The following is a 26,814-nucleotide window of genomic DNA, read 5'->3' as shown; positions in this document are numbered from 1 at the left end:
TCTTACAGTCAAGCGTGTGGAGCGCCGTCTCGCCAGGATGGGAGTGGGGCTTAGGAAAGAACACAGGAAGGACAATGGACTGATTGAGGTGGAAATCAGACACAACTTTAGGTAAAAATTTAGGATGGGTGCGGAGAACCACCTTGTCATGATGAAACACAGTGAAAGGCGGGTCCGCAACCAAAGCTTGCAGCTCACTAATCCGTCGAGCAGATGTGAGGGCAATCAGAAAGACCACTTTCCAAGTAAGAAATTTCAGGAGAGACTTGTCGATAGGCTCAAAGGGAGGTTTCATCAGTTGAGCTAAAACAACATTCAAATCCCAAACGACGGGAGGAGGCTTCAGAGGGGGACAAACATTGATTAGACCCTTCATGAAACGTGTCACCAGAGGATGAAGCGAAAGAGAACGTCCATCCAAGTGACGATGGAAAGCAGAAATGGCACTGAGATGCACCCGAACAGATGTCGTCTTCAGGCCGGAATTAGACAGATGTAACAAGTAGTCCAGCACCGAAGACACCGGGACCGAATCCGGATCCAGATGACGCGAGGAGCACCAGGAGGAAAACCTGGTCCATTTCTGGGAATAACAAAGCCTGGTCGAGACCTTGCGCGAGGCTTCCAAAACTTCCCTCACCGACTGAGAAACCTGGACCGAAGTCAAGGGGAAAGGAACCAAGCGGTCAGGTATAAGGACTGAAGATTGGGATGCAACAGCGAACCCTGACTCTGAGATAGCAGAGAGGGAAACACAGGCAGAAGCAGAGGCTCCCTGACACTGAGTTGAAGAAGCAGGGAGAACCAGTGTTAACGAGGCCACCGAGGCGCAATGAGAATCATAGTGGCTCTGGATGATTTGAGACGAACCAACGTCCTCAAGATCAGGGGAAAAGGAGGAAACGCGTAAAGGAACCTCCCTCCCCAGTCGAGAAGAAAGGCATCCGCTTCCAGACGGTCCAGGGAGTACATCCGAGAACAATACAGGGGTAGTTTGCGAGTCTCCGGGGAGGCAAACAGATCCACCTGCGGAGTCCCCCAGCGGTCAAAGACCTCGCGTAGGACTCTGGAGTTGAGTGACCACTCGTGCGGTTGGAGAAGCCGACTGAGTTTGTCTGCCAAGCAGTTCCGTTCTCCCTGGATATAGACCGCCTGTAGGAAGATGTTCTGGGAGATCGCCCATTCCCAAAGGCGCAGAGCTTCCCGGCAAAGGGACCAAGAGCCTGTCCCACCCTGCTTGTTCACATAATACATGGCCACCTGGTTGTCCGTTCGCACGAGGACTACCTGATCGCGGAGTAGGTGGCAGAAAGCTCGAGCCGCTAGAAAGATGGCATGAAGCTCCAACACATTGATGTGACAGCGTCGGTCCTCCGCCGACCACAGGCCCTGGGTTCGCAGACCGTCGAGATGGGCCCCCCACGCGTACTCCGAGGAGTCCGTGGTCAGAACCTTGCGATGTGGAGGGACGAGAAAGAGCAAAGCCCTGGAAAGATTCGAAGAGTCGGTCCACCAACGGAGCGATCGTCTCAAAGAAGGAGTCACCGCTATGAGACAAGAGACAGGATCGCAATCCTGGCGCCACTGAGAGGCCAAAGTCCACTGAGGAATTCTCAGGTGCAGACTGGCGAACGGAGTGACGTGGACCGTAGACGCCATGTGGCCCAGAAGCATCATCATGCGCTGAGCCGACACAACCGGTAGCCGAGAAATCAGACGGCTCAACCGAACTAAAGCCTCCAACCGAGGAGGAGGGAGGAATGAACGAAGGCGAACAGTGTCCAGCACTGCGCCTATATATTGAAGTGATTGGGTAGGGCACAACTGAGACTTGGGAAAGTTCACTTCGAACCCCAGTCGCTGAAAGAAGATGATAGACTGTCGGGTCGCTGAGATAACCCCCTCCCTGGTTGGGGCCTTGATCAGCCAATCGTCCAGGTATGGGAAAACCTGAAGACCCCGAGACCTCAGGGCTGCAGCGACTACCACCATACACTTCGTGAAGACTCGAGGGGACGAAGCCAGGCCGAAGGGGAGGACCCGGTACTGTAGGTGTAGCTCGCCCACCTGGAACCGTAAGAATTTGCGGAAGGTGGGATGCACCGGGACATGGGTATACGCTTCCTTCAGGTCCAGGGAGCACATCCAGTCCCCTTCCTCCAAGAGAGGATACAATACCGGAAGTGACAACATCCAGAACTTTTCCCTGACCAGGAACTTGTTGAGCTTTCTGAGGTCTAGAATGGGGCGCAAGTCCCCGGTCTTTTTTGGGACTAAAAAGTAACGGGAGTAAAACCCCCGCCCCCGCTGATCTGGGGGTACAGGTTCCACCGCCCGAAGCCTCAACAAGGCCCTGGCCTCGGCCATGAGGATGGGGAGCTGGGTCCGATTGCATGAGCAAGTCCCCGGTGACTGTTCCGGCGGCACAGACCAAAAGTTGAGAGAGTAACCCTCGGATACGGTCCGGAGCACCCAAGCGTCGGATGTTATCTCGGTCCAAGCCGCATAAAAGGACCGGAGTCGACCCCCTATGGGGAGGGGGTCCGGCACGATCGCGGAGGAGGGCCTGCCCCATCCGCATAGCCCGTCAAAAGGACGGCGCTGGCTTGGACGGACCCTGCGCCGGAGGTTTCGTTTGTCCCCCTCTACCCTGTTGAGGTGGACGCCGTGGCGGAGGCCTAGAAAAGGCCGGGGTCGACTTCTGAGGGTAACGCCTCGGAGGGGGCCGGAAGGGTTTCTGCGGCGCGGCCCGAGGTTTCGGACGGACCAACGAGCGCTCCTGCTCGGACAACCGTTTGGTCGCCGCCTCTAGGGATTCATCGAATAACTCGGACCCCACGCAAGGTAGATCCGCTAGGCGTTCTTGCAGGTTTGGATCCATATGGAGGGTGCGCAGCCACGCTAGTCGGCGCATAGCTACAGCAAACGCAGACACCCTTGACACCAGCTCAAACGCGTCGTACACAGCGTGAAAGAGGTACAGGTGTAATTGAGACAGGTTGGACATAAACCTGGCGAATCCTTCCCTATGGGAATCTGGCAGATCGTCGTGATACTGCGGGAGGTCCTTCACCATGCCCCGTAAATAGGATGAGAATTTAAAGGCATAATTGAGTACCCTGGTTGCCATAAGGGAATTCGAATAGAGGCGACGACCAAACTTGTCCAGGGTCCGACCCTCCCTGCCGGGCGGGACCGCCGCAGAAACTCGGGAGGGTTGTGTCTTTTTGAGCGCAGACTCGACCAGTAAAGACTGGTGGGAGAGTTGAGCCTTCTCGAATCCCTTGGGTGGTATCGTCCTATACTTGGACTCCATCTTGGACGGAACCGCTGTGACTGTAAGAGGTGAAGTCAGGTTCTTAAGCAAGGTCTGATGAAGGACCTTATTCAAGGGCAGCCGAGGGGTTTCCCTTGGGGGAGTGGGAAGGTCCTGCTCCTCGAGGAACTCTTTTGTGTATTGAGATCCAGCCATGAGGTCCAGACCCAAGGCACGTGCCATGTCCTGCACAAAGCTGGAGAAGGAGGACGGTCTGGCGGGCGGCGAGGGGGTTCTCGACCTCTCCGCCGAACAGAAGGGGGAAGCCTCGTGGGAATATCGTGGTTCCCTACCGGACCCTGAGTCCCAAGAGGCCAGATCCAAGGGCCTCGAGGAGGTCGGGGAACGTCTCCGTCTCGAAGAACCCCTTGGAGAGGTCCCAGGCGTCCGAGGGACCGAGGCACGCCCCCTCCTCTTCGGCGAGGAGTCAGGCGAACCCCCTCTCGCGGGGGAACGGAGAAGCCTCGGGTTATCTAGGCGGAGCTCCGAGACCCGCAAGGCCTCGCCCCCGAGCGGCGAGGAGCGACCACGTCGTCGAGGAGAGCCTCGCGAACACTTAGGCTTCCTCGAGCGACGCCTCGCCCGAGGCCAGCCCGAGGGCGAGGAGCCCCGGGAGGACCTCGAGGAAGAGGAGGAGGAGATCCGTCTCACCCTGCGCACCTTGTCCCGGGGCCTTACGCTCCTCTCAGGCGGGGCCCCCGAAGCCGAAGTCGAGGGCAAGGTCGGGGCCGAGGTCGGTGCTGCCCCGGTACCCGAGACCGAGGGAGTTGAGACCGAAGTCGCCGAGGTCGGCGCCCCCGAGGCCAAAGCAGTCGAGGTCGAAGCCTGCTGCAGTTGTTCGAGGGCCCCAGACAGCTCCGAGGCAATCAATGCTCGGAGCAAGTCCTGGAACGCCGGGATCCCGACAATGGTAGGCAGGTCCGAGGCCGGGGGATGCTCCCTGGAGGGCGACCTCGGACTCGAGTATTCCCTCGGGGCATTAGTGGCCGGAGTCCTGGGCGGGGCCGAGGACGACCCACCCGCCGTTGAGAAGCCCGAAGATGGCTTCTTCGTTGACCCTGGAGTCGGGGATGGAAAAGAGGACTTACCCGAGGCAGGCTTGGTTGCAGAAGGAGGCTTCGATGTCGAGGGACGCGACGAAGCCGAGGGACCCGAGGTCGAGGCCAGGGCCGAAGCCGAGGCCGACGTCGAGGCCTTCCCGGGCGCGGAGTCAACCGCGAAGAGCTCCGCCATCCTGGCACGGCGTCGGCGGAGCGCTCTGGCCTGAAAGGTGGAGCACCGATCGCAGGAGTCAGTCGGATGCTCGGGTCCAAGGCAGAGCAACACCACCGGTGTGGGTCAGTGATGGAAAGTAACCGCTCACACCGGGTGCACTTCTTGAAACCCGTCAAGGGACGGGATATGAAAACCGAACCGACCGAACAAGGAGGCCGGGTCGCGGCTCACGGGAGCCCCCGGAGCCGAACGGGGAAAAAAACTTTTTTTTTTTTTTTTCGATTTAAAGAAGTACAAAACAAAAGAAAAGCAAAATCAAGTACCATGACCGATTAAAATACACCGGACGCGGCGACAGAAGGCAAAATAGCAGAGCTCAAATTCCACAGGGCTTCTGGCTCTGCGGAAAAAACTGAACTGAGGACCACGAGGTGGGATGCACCCTCTAGTGGGCGAGAAGGCATGCACATGCGTGGTGCAGTGTAGCAAACTTGAAACTTCAATCAAGTTTGCTTGAAAAGCTGTCCGCGCTGGGGCTCCGTAGATGACGTCACCCACATGTGAGAATATGCTGCCTGCTTGTCCTGGGATAAGCTAGATTACAGGAAGGAGGGAAAGGAGAGAGACGCTGGACTGCTTAGGTTGTAGGGTGGGGAGAATGCCGGACAGAATGTGCACTGCTACTGGGGGAGCCTGATCCAAGAATGGGGGGCCTGGGTCCCCCATGGTAACACTACTGCCCCTGGAGGTTCTGGGTCCCAAGTCCCTCCCCCATCCCACCTCCCTTCTTGCTTTTACTGCTTTGCAGGAGTTAGTTATCTGTTCCTTATTCTCTCCTTGGTTCTTGAAGGGGGCCTTTGAATGCCCTTTTTCAGAGGTTTCCACCATTTTAATGTAAAAAAAATAGAGACCTATTTTCTCACTGCTGCTTTTGTAGGTATCCAGATAGTTCTAACAGGGACTTGATTGAGCCTTTGTTGAAAGGGAGGTCTGGCTCCAGTGGAGCAAGAGCTGATGGGGAGAGAAGGTGCATTTATGCTGATAGCAGTTAGAAGGCTTGGGCCTGTCTGCTGAGTACACTTGGCATTCTGGTAGCTATAGGTCCTGCCAGGGCAGCAGGCAGTTTCTGCCCTAAGTGAGTTAGCAGTATGCGACTGTGTTGACTGAAAATTCCAACGTCCCTGCTTTGTTTCAGGGGATGGTGACTCATTTATCGGCCATAAAAACTCACCTTCTTGCCTTGATTTCCTCAGATCTTCCAAATTTAGTATAAGACCCTTCTGTCCTTCCAATGGATTTTGTTTGCTGGGCAGGAAGGTGTCTTAAATAAAGGGGCTGCCATTTACTTCTTCAGAGGTTTCCCCCCCACCCCTAATCTTTTCTACTTATGCAGTGTACCTTCTGTTTAAAGAGAGATGCAGGTTCTGAAAGAGATAGCATTACTGGCTAGGGGCAGTCTATTACTGGGACTCATTTCCCTCTAAAAGACCCAAGCCCTTCCTTGAAGGGAATATTATGGAGTTAGAGTACATTCTATCAGAGAGATCCCAGGCTCTGTTAGACCAGGTGGACACCCAGGAAGAGTTGCTTGAAGCCCTGTGGGATAAGGATACAGTGCCTTATGTTGAAAATGATTCCTTGGTAGGATTTTTTCCACTGTGAGGAACTGCTGTCTCTCATTTCTCAACTACTTGTGACATTGAAGATATCTGAGGATAAACCAATGGAAACTGACAAGGGAGATCTTCCCTTCTCTTTGAAAAGGAATTAGGAAACCATCTGGGGCTTTTTTCTTATACAGCTGAATAGGATGGAGGTGAAAGGTGATAGATTCAGAAGTAACCTCAGAAAATACTTTTTCACTGAAAATGTGGTGAATGCTTAGCATGGCCTATTCAGCTGAATAGTCTATGTCAGATGTGGGGTTTATGTCTAGGCTCTACCTTATTCTGCCTGAGAAATGGGATGGTTGGTATCTTCCTAAACTGGATGCTTAAGATAACCATAGTTCTGCAGATGTAGCAGTCCTTAAAAGTCCCACAGAATTACCACATTGAAGCTCTTTTAAAAGAAGCTTTTGAGCTGTTCAGCTTGGCATTTCAAGCAGCTGTGTGTGAGATTATTTGGTCAGAACCTGTTTTTTACTTGGCAGAGCAATTGCCTTGAGAGTTCATCGATGGCGCCTGGAGGTGAAGTCTGGGATGCAGATAGACTGGAGTTGGACTCAGTTTTTCTAGCAGATACACTTTATGATCTGATTCATACTTCTACCAAGGGCATGGCTTTATTGATGGTAGCAAGATGGTATCTCTGGTTTAGGAACTGATTGGCAGTTTTTGCATCTAAGGCCTTTCTTTTTGTTTAACGTATTTTATTGGGAATAAACATACAAACAGGATGCAATAACTAGAATTCAATGCCATACCAACAATATAGAACAGATTGCAGAATATTCCATTTTTATATTCCCCTCACCCAACCCCCCTTCCCACCCATCCCTATAGGAGGCAATTACAGGCAAGCAACTATGGAAAAAACACACAAAGCGGCAGGAAATCCTAAGTTCAAAAGTCTGCTACGAGCAGTAGGTGTTAGGGAGGTCTAGAAGGGCTCCCATACGGACTGAAAATGATGGCCACCGGGAGAGTCCAGCATAGTGACACGACCCCGCTCCATCTGCAAATACTGGATGAGGAGTGCCCTCCATTGTGCCAAAGTAAGAGTCTCTGGGAGAAGCCAATGCAGCAATATAACCTTAACTCCAAGAAGAGAGGCTATTTTTAAGAAAGCCTTCATCTCTCAAGGTATCGGGGCATCCAGAGGACTCTGAGCAAAAAGTATAAGCAGTGTGAGGAGACACCAAGTGTGCCAGAGATGTGTTGCAATACTCGCTTCCAGAAGTGGGACGCCAACGGACAATGATACAGCATATGACCCAATGTAGCGCCACCACCACCACACTTTGGGCAAGTGGAGTCACCTCAAAGGGTCATACACTGAACATGATGAGGTGAAATATGATATCTCATCACCATCTTATAAGAGATTTCCCAGAGAGAGGCAGGAAGGCGAAGCCGGGCATCATGCGAAAGTAACGACAAAGTTGCATAACTGAGACAGGCACCCCCAAGTCCGCAGACCAGGTCAGGCTCAGCTTCAAATAATCATACATCTAAGGCCCATCTTAATGAGCCTCCCCCCTTTTTGGGGAGGCTTTTGTTTAGAAAAGTTGGTGAAGAGTCTAGGGCAGGGATCTCAAAGTCCTTCCTTGAGGGCCGCAATCCAGTCGGGTTTTCAGGATTTCCCCAATGAATATGCATTGAAAGCAATGCATGCAAATAGATCTCATGCATATTCATTGGGGAAATCCTGAAAACCCGACTGGATTGCGGCCCTCAAGGAGGGACTTTGAGACCCCTGGTCTAGGGCAAGGGTAGGCAATTCCAGTCCTTGAAAGCCTGAGCTAGGTCAGGTTTTCAGGATATCCACAATAAATATGCATGAGATAGATTTGCATCTCAAGGAGGCAGTGCATGCAAATCCATCTCATACAGATTCATTGTAGATATCCTGAAAACCTGACCTGGCTCCGGCTCTCGAGGACCGGAATTGTCTACCCATGGTCTAGGGCAGTGGTTCCCAACCCTGTCCTGGAGGACACCAGGCCAATCGGGTTTTCAGGATAGCCCTAATGAATATGCATGGAGCAGATTTGCTTGCCTGTCACTTCCATTATATGCATATTCATTAGGACTAGCCTGAAAACCCGATTGGCCTAGTGGTCCTCCAGGACAGGGTTGGGAACCACTGGTCTAGGGAATACCAAAATACTGGAGGATCTTTCTAGAACCTCTGCTTTAAGAACATCTTCTATAGAATGTTTTAGAGATTTTAGGAATTATATGCCAGGTTGAGTGAGAGATATTCAGAAATCTCATTTTGGAAACTGAAGTCAGTCTTTTCATGGAGACCATAGAGGTGGCAGAGATACAGGAGTAGGTGGTGCAGGAGGACCCTGAACCCAATAATATTGTTGCCTCCTGTGGGAGGAAGGTTGCAGTGCATGTGTTAACATCCATCTGGATGATTGGCTCATCAAGAACAACACAGAAAGGGACCATAAAAGCAATAAAAACAACTTTTTAGTTGTTAGAGTAGCTAGAATTCATGGTGAATTACCCAAAGTCCCAGCTGAGCCCATCATCTAGATTGGCATTCATAGAAACCCTTCTAGATAAGACTCAAGCTAAAGCCTTTCTTCCACAGGCTTTATCTTTAGTGGAAGAAATAAGCTAGCAAACATTAGCATGAAACTTGTTGAGAATGTTGGGCTTTATGGCATCTACATTGCATGTCATCTCCTTAGTGCATCTCAACATGAGATAGGCCCAGTGGACTTTGGGGCTCATTTTCAAAACACTTAGACACACAAAGTATCATAGTAACTTATGGAACTTTGTATGTCTGGGCTTTGAAAATATGCCTCTTTATGTTCGTAGTGGCTGTGGGTTACTCAAAGCTTACAAGCTAGCATCCAAATTACTCATCCACTCAGGTATTTCCTGCTCACTCTCCTACTTGCACTGGTTATTTTAATCCTGGACTACTGCAATTCACTTTATGCAGGCTTTCTCTTATACTCAGTAAAAAGGTTGAAGCTAGTTCAATCTACTACTGTTAAGCTTTTATATTGTACCCACTGTTTTCATAGGGTTGCCCCCTTGCTCTTTAGTAGAGAATGGCACGGGGACAAATTTTTCCCCATCCCCGCAGAAACTCATTTTCCCATCCCGTCTTCGCCAGTCCTGTCCCTACCCCATTCCTGCAAGCTCTGTCCTTATCTACACAAGCCTCAAACACTTTAAAATCATAAGTGTTTGAGGCTTGTGCAGTTAAGGCTGAGCTTACAGGAATGGGACGGGGACTGATGGAGAAATGACGGATGAAATTAAACGCAACTGCAAGGGAGGCAATGCAGTTATCATGGGCGACTTCAATTATCAGGGGATAGACTGGAATCTAGGCACCGGCTGCAGTAGGGAGACCAAGTTCCTGGATGCTGGATTGCTTCCTAGAACAACTTGTCAAAGAAAATATGAGAGGAAATACAATTCTGGACTTAATTCTAAATGAACTACGAGGACCGGTGCAAAGTGTAGAAGTAGAAGGGACGCTGGGAAGCAGTGATCACAATATGATCCACTTCAACCTGGACACAGAGGCAATACATCAATCCAGAACAATGGCTACAGCACTGAACTTCCGAAAAGGGAATTAAGAAGGGATAAGACTCATGGTGGGGAAGAAGATTAAGAAGAGAATAAGCACTCTAAAAACGCTAGAGCAAGCATGGTCCCTTTTTAAGGACACAGTCACTGAGGTGCAAAATCTATATATACTGCGTGTCAACAAGGGATCCAAGAGGAAAAAACAAGGAACCACCGTGGCTCACTGTAGCGGTGTAGGAAGCTATCAGAGACAAGAAGACTTTGTTTAAGGAATGGAAAAGGTCAAAAATGGATGAAAACTGGAAAAAGCACCACATCATCATCAAAGCAGGTGCCATAAGACATAAGAGGGGCCAAAAGAGACTATGAGGAAAAAATAGCCAAGGAGGCAAAAACCTTCAAGCCATTCTTTCGATATATTAAGGGGAACCGACCCATGAAGGAAGTGGTGGGGCCGTTGGATGACCATGGAATAAAGGGAGTGCTAAAGGAAGACAAAGCCATTGCCGACAAAGTGAACTCATTTTTTGCATCTGTATTTACCAAAGAGGATATACACAACATACCAGAAGCCGACAGGCTATACGCAGGAAATGAAGACGGGAAACTGACAGGGTTGACGGTCAGTCTAGAAGAAGTATGCAGGCAGATTGATAGGCTTAAAAATGATAAATCCCCAGGACTGGATGTCATCCATCCAAGGGTAATCAAGGAACTGAAAGGGGCTATAGCTGAACTGCTCCAACTAATAGCCAATCTGTCGATCAAATCAGGAAGGATTCCAGAAGACTGGAAAGTGGTGAATGTTATGCCGGTTGCTGGTCTTCAAGAAAGGTTCGAGGGGAGATCCGGGAAACTACAGACCGATGAGTCTGACCTCGGTACCGGGAAAGATGGTAGAGGCGCTGATACAGGACCGCATCATTGATCACCTAGACCAGGGGTGTCAAACTCCCTCCTCGAGGGCCGTAATCCAGTCGGGTTTTCAGGATTTCCCCAATGAATATGCTTTGAAAGCAGTGCATGCACATAGATCTCATGCATATTCATTGGGGAAATCCTGAAAACCCAACTGGATTCCGGCCCTCGAGGACCGACTTTGACACCTGTGATCTAGACGGACACAATCTGATGAGGAGCAGCCACTACGGCTTCAGCAAAGGAAGATCTTGCTTGACGAACTTGCTGTACTTCTTCGAGGGAGTAAACAGGCAGATAGACAAGGGTGACCCAGTAGACATTGTATATCTGGATTTTCAGAAGGCGTTCAACAAGGACCCGCTTAAATGACTACTTCGAAAAATTGCGAGCCATGGAATCGAGGGTGAAATACTCACATGGATTAAAAACTGGTTGGCAGACAGGAAACAGAGAGTAGGGGTCCAGCACTCCTTCGTCCCAGCTGGCACTCATAACAATTCCACCACAGATGGGAGTTGTGTCGTGAGTTTGGCCCCGCCCCCTCTACCTCCAGCGGCCGGCTTCAACAAATTCAAAGGCCGCTACCGCTGGAGGGCATTGTCTGCACCTCGGCTGCCCCTGAAAAAAAAAAAAAAAAACAACCCAAAGCCTCAGAACACGGTACTGACCTGGAGCCCAAAAGAGAGGCAAGGCATCCGGGTCACAAAAATAAAACAACCCGTTCTCCTTCTCCTGCTGCCACTGGGTGAATAACTAATTTAAAAAATTAATACACTGCTTTCACAATCCAATAATAATAGGTAAATTGATCAATTCAATACAACCCAGCTGAAGGACACTCTAAATCAGTGGTATAGTGGTATTCAACCCAGTCCTCAGGGACCACCTGGCCAGTCGAGCTTTCAAAATCTCTGTCATCCATATTCATTGTGGATATCCTGAAAACTCAACTGGCTAGGTGGTCCCTGAGGACTGGGTTGAATACCACTGCTCTAAATCATAATTGTCAACAAATTTCATCTCTAATCATTCTAAGAGCTGTTGTTACCACCAGTTAATAGAGTTCACAGTTGCTTAGGGCTTGACTTAGAAATTTTGGGGGTTTCTGATGAAGGGGTATTTCCCGAAACTGAGCTCTGTTGGACTGAGCCAGCCACAAAAAATGAATGCTATTGCATGGCTTAAATAGCTGATCATATTGACCTACAAACGCTAATAGTTCATTGAGATAAGTAACCTGGACTTGAGCTTTCAATGATTATTTAAATATAGTGGGCTTCAAGGGATATATCACTAGCACTGTTTTTTTATTGATTGATTTAACTCACTATTTAAAAAAACACACACACGCATCGGTGGGCCTATGATGGTGTGTAGCATACGGCTGATATGTTGTTGCAAAAGTAAAGCAATTGAATGGGGTACTCTCTGTTCTACTAGCTTATGCTTTCACACAGGACACAAACAACCACAAAGCAAAACACAAAAACGTGGAACAGATGATCTTGATATACAATTTATTGGAATAATGGTGAAGAGATGTGTGCAATAAAATGTACAGTATATGTACAATAATACAAAGGACTTAATGTAGATGTGGTATAGACCCGACACAGGTCGTGTTTCGGTTGTGACAAGGACCTTCCAGGGTCCGGTGTTGCTAAGAGCCACAAGTTAACACTTGCAAAACAATGCAGTAGAGACTATATACACAGCATTAGAGATTGCAGTAGAGAATATACCCAGCAAGCCAAGTCTGGTTGGCCCAGCCATTGGGCGGAGCCTTAGGCACCTGGACCAATCAGGCACTAAGCCCCTCCCCAGTGCATCCCACAATGCACCGGGAAGGGGCAGTCCTGCAATTCAGAGGAAGACAGTCTGGCCGGCCATCTATTAAGCTTAGAGGGGGGGCGGTTAGGGTGGTTCTGGGGAGGTGTGGAAGGAGGGTCTGGGGGGTGCGCGATCGTGGGGAAGGGGGTTCTGTCCAGGATGTGTCTGGCAGGAGGGATTGGGCACCCTTCTGCTGAAGATCATGGTGTGGAGGGTGTTTGTGTCTAGCAGGAGAGATTGGGCTTAAATCAGCAACAATTCTCTGCTTTCTTAAGTGAATTAGAAAGCAAATATTCCAGCTAGTCTGACTTTACCAAGGCACATTGGCTATCCTGCTCCAGGATCCTTAAACAATTCTTGGACTTGAAAGAAGAAATATGTCAGTTTTTAATAACTAAAAATCAAGACACAAGGCTGTTTTGTGATCCAGTATGGTTACAAGATTTATCTTTCATGGTTGATATAACAAAATACTTAAACGATTTAAATTTAAACTGCAAGGAAGAGATCAGATCATTACGAACATGTGTGATCAAGTTAAAGCATTCCAATGTAAGCTAATTCTTTGGGAAAAGCAGTTGTAAAATGAAGATTTAACGCACTTAACGACATGCAACATAAACAAATCAAATTAGGTGAAATTGCATCGTATTAAAAATACGCAGAAAAAATTTTAAGCCATAGAACTGAGTTTGAAACAAGATTTGCAGATTTTAAATCTCTGGAAGACAAGTTTTCTTTGTTTTCTTTGATTTTCTCAATAAATATAGAATCAGTACCTAATCATATGCAAATGGAAATAATTGAGAACCAGTGCAATTCAGATTTGAAGACAAAATACAGTGAAGTTGGCTTGCTTGAATTTTACAAATATTTGCCAGCCAGGTTTAAAAATACAGTAAAACCTTGGTTTGTTAGCATAATTTATTCCAGAAGCATGCTTGTAATCCAAAGCACTCGTATATCAAAGCGAATTTCCCCATAGGAAATAATGGAAATTCGTTCCACAACCCAAAAACTTTAATACAAAATACTATGCGTACTTGTATTACAAGACCTTGCTCATTTAGAATAGTCATTACACTCCTGCATCGTCAGAGAGAGAATACCATCAGCTCAGTTGTGATGTGTGTATACTGTATGCACTTGTATTGTAAGACATTGCTTGTATATCAAGTTAAAATTTAATAAAATGTTTTGCTTGTCTTGCAAAACACTTGCAAACCAAGTTACTTGCAATCCAAGGTTTTACTGTATTCAAAAATTTGCATATGAAATTAAAGGAAATAAAGACTATACTCTTCAAGAAATCCCTGGAAAAATACCTTCCTTCTTCCCATCTTTTCCCTAACCCACTGATACTACCTGACCCACTCTTGGAAATGACATGTGATCTTACTTTGTAACCCTCCATCTATAACTCTTTTTGTAATCCGCCTTGATCCGCAAAGTAATGGCGGAATAGAAATCTCTAATGTAATGTAATTTAATACTTATCGGTGCAAGCAATTATTGTTTATTTGGCATGTGTCGGCCTTTGAGTTTGACAAGCTTGCTCTATAGAAAACATTGGCTTCCTGTCTCCTCTCAAATTTTCAAGATCCTGGTCCTCACATTCCAAGGACAGTTGTCTTCAGGGCCAGCCTATATCAACAAACTCCTCATCTCTTCCCATGATAATCCCTTATGTCTCCCATCTCAATTTGCTCTTCATTTTACAATTTCTTGAGAAACCTTAGCCCAAAATGGTGGAATTCCCTCGCTTTTGTTAGATCAGCTGGCTCTCTTTGTTTTTTCAAAACCCTTCTCAAAACTCTTTTTTTTCCGAGGTCTTCCCCTTCCTTCTAGTATGTGTGTGCTTTTTATTTTTCTTCTAATATAGTCTATTTGTTGTTTTAACCGCATAGTTGCCATTGTTGGATTTGTGATATATCAAGAACTGTGTAATAAATAAATAAAAATAAATGTGGACAAAAAAAATCTTACAAATCCAACCTGCCCAAATTGAGACATCTGGCCTAGGATTGGGAGATTTTTTTAATAAATCGGGTTCAGTAATTGAAAAATCAGATTGACATAGAGACTGCATTTGCTAGTAGTGAGCAAAAACATTCAAGATTTACATTATTGAATTATATCACTACACCCTGGATGATTATGAATAATATTTTTGCCGATAAGTGATACAGCTTCTTATTAAAATATACACTTCACTGAGCTGTATTATGATAAAATGATTATTGTTAAAAATGTATTATACTGGTATGGGTTTTTTATTTGTATGTTTGGAAAATATCCTTTATGTAGGAAGGAAAAAGTTTTCATGTATGTCCATAATCGCCTCCAGACAGATGAAGAAAACAAAAAAAAAGGAAGTGGTCAATTGAAATTTTTTTTTGACCCCATTGCCACAAGCCTCTTGTACAGTTAACAGAACCATAGTCCTAAAAAAGAACTTATGAAGCTTTAGAGCTCAAGGACTAGAATGTTCAGCTACACTCTGATTTATACCAGTTTTACTTTCTTTCTAGTTCTAGCTTCATCAGGTATAGATTATGATATAAAAATCTGGTCGCCACTAGAATCAGCCCGGTCATTCAACATGAAACTTGCAGAAGAGGTAAGAGCATACATTTTTTATTTGGATTCCTAAAAAAAACATCATAATCTGTTTCTGGGGCTGACTGAGAATACTGCAGAAGCAGCATTCTGTCCTGGGGAAGGAAACCCAGATATAGTTCAACACATATACCCAGTTTCATAAGGATTACCAATAATATGTTTCATAAAGATTACCAATAATAATCCTTTATATAGCGCAAACTAGATGCATGCACTTGTTGCTAAGGGCTGAATTAGTTGGGAGGAAGGAATCAAATGGAAAAAACTCAGGTGGTTGTGAATTAAAATTCAGAGCTTGTAAAAATTAAAATTCAGAGCTTGTAAACCAAACATGTTCCTTTGAAATTGACACCTGAGACATTCCAGGCCTCCCCCCCCCAAAATTATTGTTAAAAACATTCATTGCAAATATCCATGTTGTTGCTTTATTTGTGGTCATAATATAACATATACTAAGAGGGCAATATTCATTGGTCCAGTAATGACATAAAGGATTATAGCTAACTTACACCCCCCAAAAAAAAAATTTACAAAAGCACGGAAGAGGTTTTTTTTAGTACCAGCTGCAGCTTTGAGGCCTGATATTACTAGAATAGCACTGCTTGTGAGGTGAATCAGAAACAGCATTATTCATATACCACTAGAGTCAGCAATCTAGGCTGCTGAAATAGTGGCTTCCATAGCTTCCCCCCCCCCTCAGTTCGGCATATGCTCCTCTCTTTGGACCCCCCTCCCTCCCTCTATGTACTTCTAATAGCTACACTCGGGGGGCCCCCGATGGCTGGCATGTTTTCCCCTTCTCTCTACCGTCGTCCCCCTGGCCTCCCAGTCTCACTTTAAAAACTAATTACAGCCTGCAGAGGATCGCAGGTGCTGTAGCAATTCTAGCAGGCTGCCGTTGGCTTCCGCCACACGTTCCTTCTGCTGCGGTCCCGCCCCTTCTCTGACGTGACATCCTGTTTTGGTCTGGAATGGACCGCGGCAGAGGGAAAATGTAGCGGAGGCTGATGGCAGCCTGCTAGAATCGCTACAAAACTGGCGATCCTCTGCAGACCGTAATTTGTTTTAAAGTGAGACTGGGAGGTCAGAGGGAAGCCGGATGATGGTGAAGAGAAGGGGAAAGCATGCCGAAAGTCCCAGGGCTAAGTGTAACCCACAGCGCTGGTGCCTATGCAGCACTTCCTGACATCGGGCCTCCTAAAGCAGAAGCAGCAGTGGACATCCAGCAAGTGGCGCTTAGGACAGGCTTTTCGCTGCCAGAGTGCTGCCGTTCTTGCTTTAGGAAGCCCGGAGGTTTAAAGAAAACTAATCAATTCACCGTAGTGAATCGGGCAGCATTAGTTGCCATCATCTGAGGGCTGGTATCCTGCTATCCCCAGAAGACATCTGTTACAAGTAGACAACTTTGTTTCAGCTGGAGTGGGGGGAAGGGCAATTTTCAGAAGGTCTTTGTGTGTAGGTAAAGACCCATTGATTTACATGAAAGCTGAGAATTGCCCTCGTATAGTAGATGTTAATTGGTCAATATTAAAAAGTATAAAATTGCCATTAAAATATAAATTTGAAAGGTACCTATGTGAATTGAAGATATAGGTGCACACTTCATGTATGCGTAGACTCCAAATTGTGATTTAGAAAATAGCAAATATTTTAACGCAGATTTGAAATAGCTGTCTGATAAGGGTAATAGCCCTTGGAGAGAGAGAGAGAGAGAGAGAGCTCTTATCGTATCAGATACTATGTAAATGACTGGGAGGCCATTTTACAGAGTACTCATCCCACATAATTGCTGATAAATTCAAAATTTGGGGCAAGTATGAATTTATCAGAGGTCGCCAAGAAATTAGATTCACTTTTAAAGTCTTCCTTTTATGGGAAGAGAGTTAGTTCTAGTCAAAATGTATGTTACAGCAAGCATGGGGTCCTCATGCTTAACCCAGCATTGTCTATTACATTGACTTTTACCATTTAATCCAGCTTCACCAGCTGCTGTATGTATGGCTATGTGATGGGCTAAATTTAACTTCTTATCATAATTATCCTCTTTGCAAAATACATAAAACAAACTTTGTAAACATTCAAAAGAAATTAAATTTTATCTTTCATTCTAGTTGATCATCATATCATGTACATCTGAACAGCAAATCTTTCTTAAATTTTTAACTAGGTTATAACTCGTAATGAGCTGATGTTGGAAGAGACCAGAAACACTATTACTGTTCCAGCATCCTTCATGCTACGAATGTTGGCATCGCTGAATCACATAAGAGCAGGTACAAAATATTCTGAAACATCAAGGCTGGCTGAGGCCATCAAGCTTTTATGCAATAGGGAAGGGAAGAGATTTTGGATTTAGCTTCTATCTTTTTCAGTTGTAGCTCAAGGCAAGTTCAGGTACAGTAGGTATTTTCTTGTACCCCACAAGGCTTACAATCTAAATTTGTATTTGAGGCAATGAAGGGTTAAGTGATTTCTCCAAAAGGCAAGAACTTGCAGTGGATGAAGTTTGAATGAAGTAGTGCCTCTGCAAAAGCCACACCCCCTGCAGTTATCATAAGCTTAATACAAAAATTACTGTGCAGTAAGTGCAAATATTACTGTAGTTTAATAAACGGGTCCCCGTCTAATCACAGGCCAAAGAAACAAGAAGCATTAGGAAGTATTATACTCTGGATAAATAAGATTGTGATGATAAACTGGAAAAATACTAAAATTTATCACTGTGCAGAAAGCTAAACTTATCAAAGTTATTTATTGGATATTGAGCAAGTCCCAAAGAGAAATAATCAGAGCCCACCAGAAAACATCACTTGAAATCAAAACCCAACATGGTCTTTTTCAGAGGTTTAATGCTGCTGCTCTATAATATTTGAAATGTAAATACAACTAGGACCAAAAGTTTACTTTTAAATAAAATATATGTAAACAAATTGTGATCTGTCCATTCTGCTTTTTATGAGGATTAGTGTGGAACATAATCTTGTTGACTACTTGTAAATCTTCCAGGGGCAATCAGATCTGGTCCTTGAGGTCAGATTTTCATTTGGTTTGCATTGTTTGATCCTCTGCATTAAACTTACAGTGTTTATGAACTGGGCTCTTGTCCTTAAACTTAATAAATCTGTTAGTCTACTCGTATAATATGGTTAAACATTATTTTATACACAGGGCCATAATTGTGGCTGCAGGCTGCAAAGGAATGGAGGGACCCCTCTAGGGCAGTGGTCTCAAACTCACGGCCCGCAGCCTGTACTAGTACTGTCTGTATTAGTGCTGTCCGCTCTTTGCAACATCCTCCAGCTTCCCCACTGGCCTCCCGTTCTTACCTTCAAATAATTACCGCAGCCTGCAGAGAGGATCGCTGGTGCTGTAGTGTTCCTTGCAAGCTGCCGTCGTCCTCAGCAGCATGTTCCCTCTGCCGCGATCCTGCCCCTGATGTCAGAGGGAATGTGCTGCGGAGGCCGATGGCAGCCTGCAAGGAACACTACAGCACCAGCGATCCTCTCTGCAGGCTGCGGTAATTAGCTGAAACTAAGACCGGGAGGCCAGGGGGGAAGCTGGAGGATGCTGAAAAGAAGGGGGGAACATGCAGGCCTTCGGGGGGGGGAGGGGGGAGATTTATAAACTATAAAGAGTTTTACCTCATGCAAAATTGTCATTTCTTTAATAAGACATGAACTATTTTTTCTGCGGCCCTCCAAGTACCTTCAAATCCAAAATATGGCCCTGCAAAGGCTTTGAGTTTGAGACCACTGCTCTAGGGAGTTCTGGTTAGGGAGTAATCTAATCTAATCTTCAATTTCTTGGTTGCTCTATGCCTATTTAAGTTCAAGGCAACTTACAAATCAAGAAGTTTTCATTATGTTTAGGAGTTACAACAATGAAGAAAGCAAAGTACTATGAGGTAGTTACCAGAGTTAGGAGATGAAGTAATCATCCAATAGAGAGAAATATTGCGTTGTCATTAGAATTATAGTACAACAGCTTGAAGTACAATACAGTTGAGTTTGGATACAAGTAGATTACTGCAATTGTGTTATGTAGAGTTTGGGGGAGGGAGTTCTTGTAATTTCTGGAAGGGTGAAATGCTTGCTGTGTAGGTTGCTGTGGAAGAGCATACTTAAGAATTAATGGAGTATATCTTCTGAAAAAGAAAAGTCCAGTTTCTTTCAAAATTTGGGGTAATTAGGTTTCTGTCTTGATAATTGTAAGTGAGAGGTCTCCCCTTAAGGTCAGGGAAGAGGGCAGAAGTACCATCACTCAGAACATTGGTGAGCTGTTGCCCAGGGGAGGAGGGGAGTACATGTAAATTATATGTCCAGGCTTTGTAATAAAACCAAATATGGCACTGCTTGTTTGTACATGGCAAAACCTGGCATCTTCACTGTGTAACCCTTTCAGGTACCAACATTCCTCACTCCAGTACTCACCCAGCATCCCCTCACTGGTCTTAACACCTTCCCCAGTCTCAGAATTCCTCCTTCCCCAATTCCAATACTCTTCTCCCCTCTTTGGCTGCAGCAATCTTCCCAGTCAGACCCAGCATCTTTCCCCTCCTACCTTTTAGGCCTTCTCTTTTTCAACCCATTCAATTGTCACAGCCTAATGCTATACCATAGTTCTCTCCATCACCCATCCAAGCAGCAAAATCTCTCCTCCTTTGATGGATGCAGCTGTTTCCACCTTAGACAATTTACTTCCCTTGCTCTGCCATGCCACTACTGCTGCTAAGCATGTGTCCTTTGTTAGGCTGGCATTCCTTAATTTGTTGCGTAGCCATACCTGGCTCTCTTTCCTTCTGCTGCATAGGAAAAGTATACAGTTGCTCTATGGCTGCCCTTGCTTACTTCATCATCGTTCTCATTATCAAAGCCCTGCAATGTCAAGCCTTTCACATGAACAGAAATGGTCACAGAGCTAACATATGGCTGCCCAGTAGCCCTATTTATTTGATTTTTTTTTTAAAATTTATTATTGGCAAACTCGTTTAAAGGGCCCCTTTGAACTAGTTTGGGCCATAGTTTGCACTGCCCTGGTCTATAATATGCCATCATCCTCTGTGTAATTATTCCCTGAACTAGAGGCTGTTATTAATCCATTGTGAGCATCAAAAAGCTGCATTTTTGCATCACTTTCCTGGCAAGCCACTATTAGCCTTTTCGCGTGTGGAAATGATGAGCATCTGCTATAGTTTCATCATGGGTTTGACAGCTAATTCTGCTTTCTACACTGAGGAACTTGAACTTGGGGTTTATGAGCAGTAGATATATTTTCATAGGCAGAAACTAGCCAAATCAACTTGCAGGTTGATCCAGGATAAGGAAGAGAAAAGGGAGCAAGAGTTATTATGAATCTGAGGGCATATCAAATGTTCATCAGACTCATATATGCTCATGCCTAATGACAGACTACACGATAAACCTTGTATCTGAATAGCCATAAATAGATTGTAACCTACCCTCTCTAACTGCATTCCATATGTATTTTTCATACAGTTCTTCACTGTCAGTTTAATTTCCATCCTATAAGTTCACATATAATTTTTCTTTTTTCAACCATCTTTATTTTCTCTTCTTTATTAATTTCCAGGTACTTTAGTTAGATTGTGAGCCTTTGGGACAGTAAGGGAATTTTTTAAGTACCTTCTTACTTCTCATTTATAATCTTAATGTATATTTTCTTCAAACCGCTTAGAACCTAACGGATGTAGCGGTATATAAGAAATAAATTACATTACATTACATTCATTGACAATATATAATAGGATGTTTGAAAACTTGAGGACATCCAGACTGTAAGTTATCTTGTCTCCTTGTAAAGCAATTATTTTCAAAAATAAATTCATCAGACATTTTAGTGAGTGCTTTGCTGAAACTTTACTAGTGCATGAGGAACTTACATCCTGTACTGGTGCAACTATAAGAAAAACAGGCTGGAAAGGCCTGTCTCGTTCTAATGATTTTGCAGTGTGTTGAAAAAGTGAAAATAATATGACACATAAGAACCATAAAAGCCCATCTAGTCTGTTGTTTCCTTCTTTTTGAATGCCATCAACTATGGTTAAGCCCTGACTTTCCTTTCACTCCTTGAAGATGCTGAAATACAGACTGTACTGTGGTCTTGAACTAAACTTGTTTGTGATCCATAGATCGATTGGAAGGTGATAGATCTGAAGGGTCTGGTCAGGAGAATGACAATGAAGATGAAGAGTAACCAGATGTACTCACAAGCACCTAGAAACGGAGGAATTTGTATGACTCTTAGTCTATTTTTCCTTACAGAGCTTTAGTGCAATTTTAAGGTTTTGTTTTTGAATTACCTAACATTTGATTTTGAGTGAAGTGTGTGTGTGTATGTATGTGTGAGAGACTTTGGAAGTGTGTGTGTGTGTAAGAAAAATAAGCAGATTGTTTTTTGGATATTTTACTATGTATGAGGCATGCAAGGAGATGCTAAGTGCAATATTTTTTTAACCCACAGCGGTTGAAGCTTGGATCATTGTAGAAATGCTGCTTTACCTGAATTTGTAACTCTTAATACTTGCTTGGTTGTTGCTTTACAGTAAAAGGCTTGTTTGTTAAAACTGACTATTGTGATGCTTTAATGCACATTTTAAACATTTATTATCAAAACCATGGTAAAGGGTAGAGATCTTGATAGCCAAAACAGAACCAATTCACATATGCCAAACAATTTGACATTTAAACATATTTCATTTTCCAAGAAAAGTTGGCCGAGGAGTCTGAGCAGACCGAGGAGAACACAATCTATTTAATACTGGACTACAAGTAAAGGTATTAAGATCTTGGGACCATGTTGCATGACTAGTTAATACCATGTGCAACTTTGGGATATGTTTAGTATGTATTGCAGAGCTATAGAGTAGAAGTCAGAAAAAACTTTACCATATATCTCTTTTGTCCTGGTAAACTTAAGTCCTTACAAAATTTATTTTAGTGAAGTTTCCCAACATACGAGTGTATAAGAAGACAAAAAGTACACTAAATACAAAGAATCAAAAATGAACAAGTTTTACAATGACTTGATTCACTTTAATCCCATTTGTACCCTGGTAAACAATGTTGTATTTGCTAGTACTTTAGATCCAGAACAAAACATTTAAAGCCTAATATCAGTAGGAGTTGAACTTAAGACAGTAGAAAAAGAGCAGTTGTAGCTAGAAGGTTTCCAGCCTTAGTACTGTCAGCTGCTAGTGCAGTTATTCACATACAATATGAATTATTATCCCAGGACAAGCAGGCAGGTATTCTCACTAGTGGGTGATGTCATCCGACAGAGCCCCGATACGGACGTCTCACAAGCATGTCTTGCTTGAAGAAACTCAGAAGTTTCGAGATGCCCACACCGCGCATGCGCCAGTGCCTTCCCGCCCGATGGTCCGGGCGTGTCTCCTCAGTTCTTTTTCTTCCGCGGAGCTGAGAAGTTCACTTCAATTCTGCGCCCATTGAATCTGTTTTTTTGCCTTCTTATTGCCGCGGGTTGGGTTCTTTTGGCTCTCCCGTGCATTTATTTCTTTCTTTGATTTCTTTTTTAAAAAAAAAAAATTTTTTTTACTTCTGATACCGGGTCGGCCACGTGGCTGGGGCCTTCGACCTTGCGGCGGAACTTTTCCGGCCTATGTCCCGGCCGATCACCGGTTTTAAAAAGTGCAGCAAGTGCCAGCGCACGATTTCGCTCACGGACCCTCATCGACGCTGCTTACAGTGTCTGGGCCCGGACCACTTTCCGAAATCGTGCCAGCCTTGCTCCACTCTGACGGCACGAGCGTTTAAGCGCCGCTGTCTGCTGTGGGAGTCCATGTTCAAGATGGAAGCTTCGTTGGATCCTTCAGCTTCGACATCGACTGGTGCCTCGACTCCTTCGGCGAAGCCCTCTGCCTCCCCGGCTGCTTCGGGCCTTCTGAAACCAGCCTCGTTCACGCCGGTTTTGGCCTCGACCTCGGCGCCGGTGTCTTCCTCCGTCTCCTCGGAACAGGTATCGACCCCTATAGTTCCACCGGTGGTGCTTAAAGTGCCGAAGGCTGGCAAGCAAAAGCACGCGGCACCGAAAGAGCGCGGAGACCGTGCGGAAGGGCCCCCTTTTGGTGCGGATCCCTCCATACTGGCTTCGTTGAGGTCCATTCTGGAGGCTCAGTTTGTGGAACTCATGACCACCATGGGTCCCCGGCTGATTGCCTCGATCCAGGGTGACCTCCCAGTTCCGGCTCCGAGGGGCGGGCCGCCCCCCCCTCCTCCACTGCACCGCTCGACCTCGTTGCTTGGCGAGGAGGAGCGGCGGGCGGTGTCCAGTTCGTCGAGGTGGTCCTCGGGTAGTGCCATGCCTCCCTTGGAACCGATTCCTTCGAGAAAGGCCTCTCTCAGTGATATGCCTCCCTTGGAGCCTATTCCCTCAAGGAGAGCTTCCCTTGGCGACTTGCCTCCCTTGGAACCTATTACCCCGCCCCATGACACTGTGTGGCGTCCACCTTCGAGGCCTCCCAGTCCTGGGCATAGCAAGAAACAGGACGAGTTCTTCCTAACCCCCTATCAAGCCTGGGCGGCTTCTAGGGAGGCCCCTACTCTTCCGCCTCTGCGATCGACGGCCTCGAGTCCTATCTGCTCCTTGGAGGCTTCTGGGGACCAGTATACTCACAGGAGAGCTCGATCCCCTTCCAGGCATCGTGAAGGGCATCGATCCAGACACTCTTCGAGGCATTCCTCTCGGCACTCGACCGTCTCGCCTCAGAAGAAATTGCCTCGGATGGGGTATTCTGCTTCGGCTGGGTCTCCTCCTCCGGGCCCGGAGTTTGAGGACCCCGAGGTGTTTTACTCGCCTTGTTGCTCACAGGCTTCTGTGGAGCCCGAAGCCTCGACTTCTTCTAGTCCTTCTCGAAGACCGGCGCTGGCGGACCAACTATCCTTTTCCTCGTTTCTCCGACAGATGGCGGATGACATGGACATTACTCTCGATGCTGGGTCTCGATACTCCAAGGAGTACCTCGATACCATGCACCTGCCTCGTCCTCCGGCCGAGTCCTTACGCTTGCCTCTACACAAGCTCCTCGACAGACCTTCATGAGGTGCTTTGAGTCTCCTTACTCTATCCCTGCGGTCCCTGGAAAATTGGATGCTCGGTACCGCACGGTGCATCATAAGGGCTTTGAGGGACCTCAGCTTTCTCATCAATCCCTCTTGGTCGAATCTTCGCTCAAGCGGTCTCATTCTGGCCAGGTCTACGCTTCGGTGCCTCCAGGCCGCGAGGGCAAGACCATGGATAAGTTCGGACGTCGCATCTATCAGAATTCTATGATGGCGTCTCGAGTCCTGAATTATAATTTCCACTTTGCCACCTACTTGGAATTTTTTCTACCTGTGCTTCGGAAATTCACGCCCTACATCGAGTCCCAGGCTCGGTTTGAGTTCGAGGAGGTGGTTGCTTCGCTGTCCCAGCTTTGTCTTCAATTAATGCAATCTGCCTATGATGCTTTCGAGCTCTCGGCCCGAGCGGCAGCCTGCTCTGTGGCGATGCGCCGTTTGGCCTGGTTACGGACCATTGACATGGACCCAAATCTTCAGGACCGACTGGCAAACGTCCCGTGTGCTGGGGCGGATCTTTTCGACGAATCCATCGAGACAGTCACGAAGAAGCTGTCTGATCATGAAAAGTCCTTCCAGTCCATTCTTAGGCCGAAGCCTAAGCCTCAGCAGTCTCGACCCCCTCGACCGCCATTGATCTATCAGCGGCGTTATCAGCCAAGGCAAGCTCCTCCTGCGAGGCAACCTGCGAAGCGGCAGCCTCCTCAGAAGGCTCAGCAAAAGTCTCAGCCATCTGCTGTCCCTAAGGTTCCTCAGCCTTTTTGACTGTCTCGTCGAGGGCATAACCAGTCTCGTTCTGCCTCCCCCTGTTTTTCCCATCGGAGGGCGCCTCCATAATTTTTATCATCGCTGGGAGGCCGTAACCACCGACCTCTGGGTCCTTACTATCATCAGGGAAGGATACTCTCTTCAATTCCATCGGGTCCCTCCGGACCACCCTCCAAGAGAGTATCCTTCCAACTTGACACAGACCGCCCTTCTTCTTCAGGAAGCCCAGGCTTTGCTCCAGCTCCGGGCCGTCGAGCCGGTCCCTGTGGACCAACACAACCAGGGGTTTTACTCCCGGTACTTCCTTGTTCCAAAGAAGACGGGCGACCTGCGACCCATTTTGGACCTCAGGGTCCTCAACAAATTCCTAGTCAAGGAGAGGTTTCGCATGCTGACACTTGCTTCTCTCTACCCCTCCTCGAGCAGAACGACTGGTTATGCTCTCTGGATCTCAAGGAGGCCTACACTCACATTCCCATTCATCCGGCCTCTCGCAAATTCCTCAGATTTCGGGTGGGACATCTGCATCTGCAGTATCGAGTGCTTCCATTCGGTCTGTCTTCGTCTCCCAGAGTCTTCACGAAGTGTCTGGTAGTGGTGGCCGCTGCACTCCGGAACCAGGTCTTCATGTATTTCCCTACCTCGACGACTGGCTCATCAAGGCTCCCTCGGCATCGGGGGTCATCTCGGCGACCCTGTCCACGATTCTGTTCCTGCAGAGTTTGGGATTCGAGATCAACTTTCCCAAATCTCTTCTACAGCCTACACAGTCACTCCCCTTCATCGGGGCGGTCTTGGATACCATACATCTCAGAGCATTCCTTCCTCCTCAGCGTATGGATGCTCTTCTTCATCTCTGCCAGTCTGTGTCTTCTCGCCAGTCCATCTCAGCGAGACACATGATGGTCCTCCTGGGCCACATGGCCTCTACAGTTCATGTGACGCCATTAGTCAGACTCCATCTCAGAATTCCTCAGTGGACCCTGGCATCTCAGTGGACTCAGGTGTCGGATCCGTTGACTCGATACATCATCGTCACTCCTGCTCTTCGGCAGTCTCTACTTTGGTGGATGACCTCTTCGAATCTATCCAGAGGTTTGCTGTTTCACTCTCCTCCCCACCAGAAGGTCCTCACAACCGATTCCTCGACCTATGCCTGGGGAGCGCATCTGGATGGGCTTCGCACTCAGGGATTCTGGACCAGTGCGGACCGACTCCATCAAATCAATCTTCTGGAGCTCAGAGCCATCTTCAGGCATTTCAACATCTGCTTCACGACATGGTGGTCCTGATTCGCACAGACAATCAGGTGGCCATGTATTATGTCAACAAGCAGGGGGGCACGGGCTCGGCCTCCCTCTGCCAGGAAGCTCTGAGAGTCTGGGATTGGGCGGTTCGCCACAACGCCTTCCTCAAAGCTGTCTACATTCAGGGGAAGGACAATGTCTTGGCGGACAACTTGAGTCGTCTACTCCAGCCTCACGAATGGAAGCTCCATTCCACGCCCCTTCATCGGATCTTTGCTCAGTGGGGGACGCCTCAGATAGACCTCTTTGCGGCTCCCCACAATTTCAAGCTGCCTCAATTTTGCTCCAAGATCTACACTCCTCATCGCCTCAAGGCAGATGCTTTTCTGCTGGATTGGGGGAATCGCTTTCTGTATGCGTTTCCTCCATTTCCTCTCATTCAAAAGACTCTGGTCAAGCTGAGGACCGACCGCGCCACCATGATTCTGATTGCTCCTCGGTGGCCCCGTCAACCTTGGTTCTCCCTTCTACTTCAACTCAGCAGCAGGGAGCCGGTCCTTCTTCCAGTGTTT

The 26,814-nt window shown here is 46.8% G+C and overlaps 1 protein-coding gene across 6 annotated transcripts in view; it reads left to right on the top strand.

Annotated features, from left to right (window-relative positions):
• DCAF6 (DDB1 and CUL4 associated factor 6) overlaps window positions 1-21,734 on the top strand; it is a 357,580-nt gene extending 335,846 nt beyond the window's left edge. For all 6 annotated transcript variants that reach the window (XM_033941039.1, XM_033941044.1, XM_033941043.1 and 3 more), the window contains 3 exons: window positions 15,042-15,130; window positions 17,300-17,405; window positions 21,281-21,734. In XM_033941039.1, the coding sequence (XP_033796930.1) occupies window positions 15,042-15,130; window positions 17,300-17,405; window positions 21,281-21,345 (260 nt within the window). In that variant the 3' untranslated portion in view covers window positions 21,346-21,734. The remainder of the gene's footprint in view (window positions 1-15,041; window positions 15,131-17,299; window positions 17,406-21,280) is intronic.
• Window positions 21,735-26,814: the final 5,080 nt, after the last annotated feature.

Source organism: Geotrypetes seraphini, chromosome 4 (assembly GCF_902459505.1).
Source record: "Geotrypetes seraphini chromosome 4, aGeoSer1.1, whole genome shotgun sequence".
Classification (NCBI taxonomy): Eukaryota; Metazoa; Chordata; class Amphibia; order Gymnophiona; family Dermophiidae; genus Geotrypetes; species Geotrypetes seraphini.
This window is presented reverse-complemented; position numbering and strand designations above follow the sequence as displayed.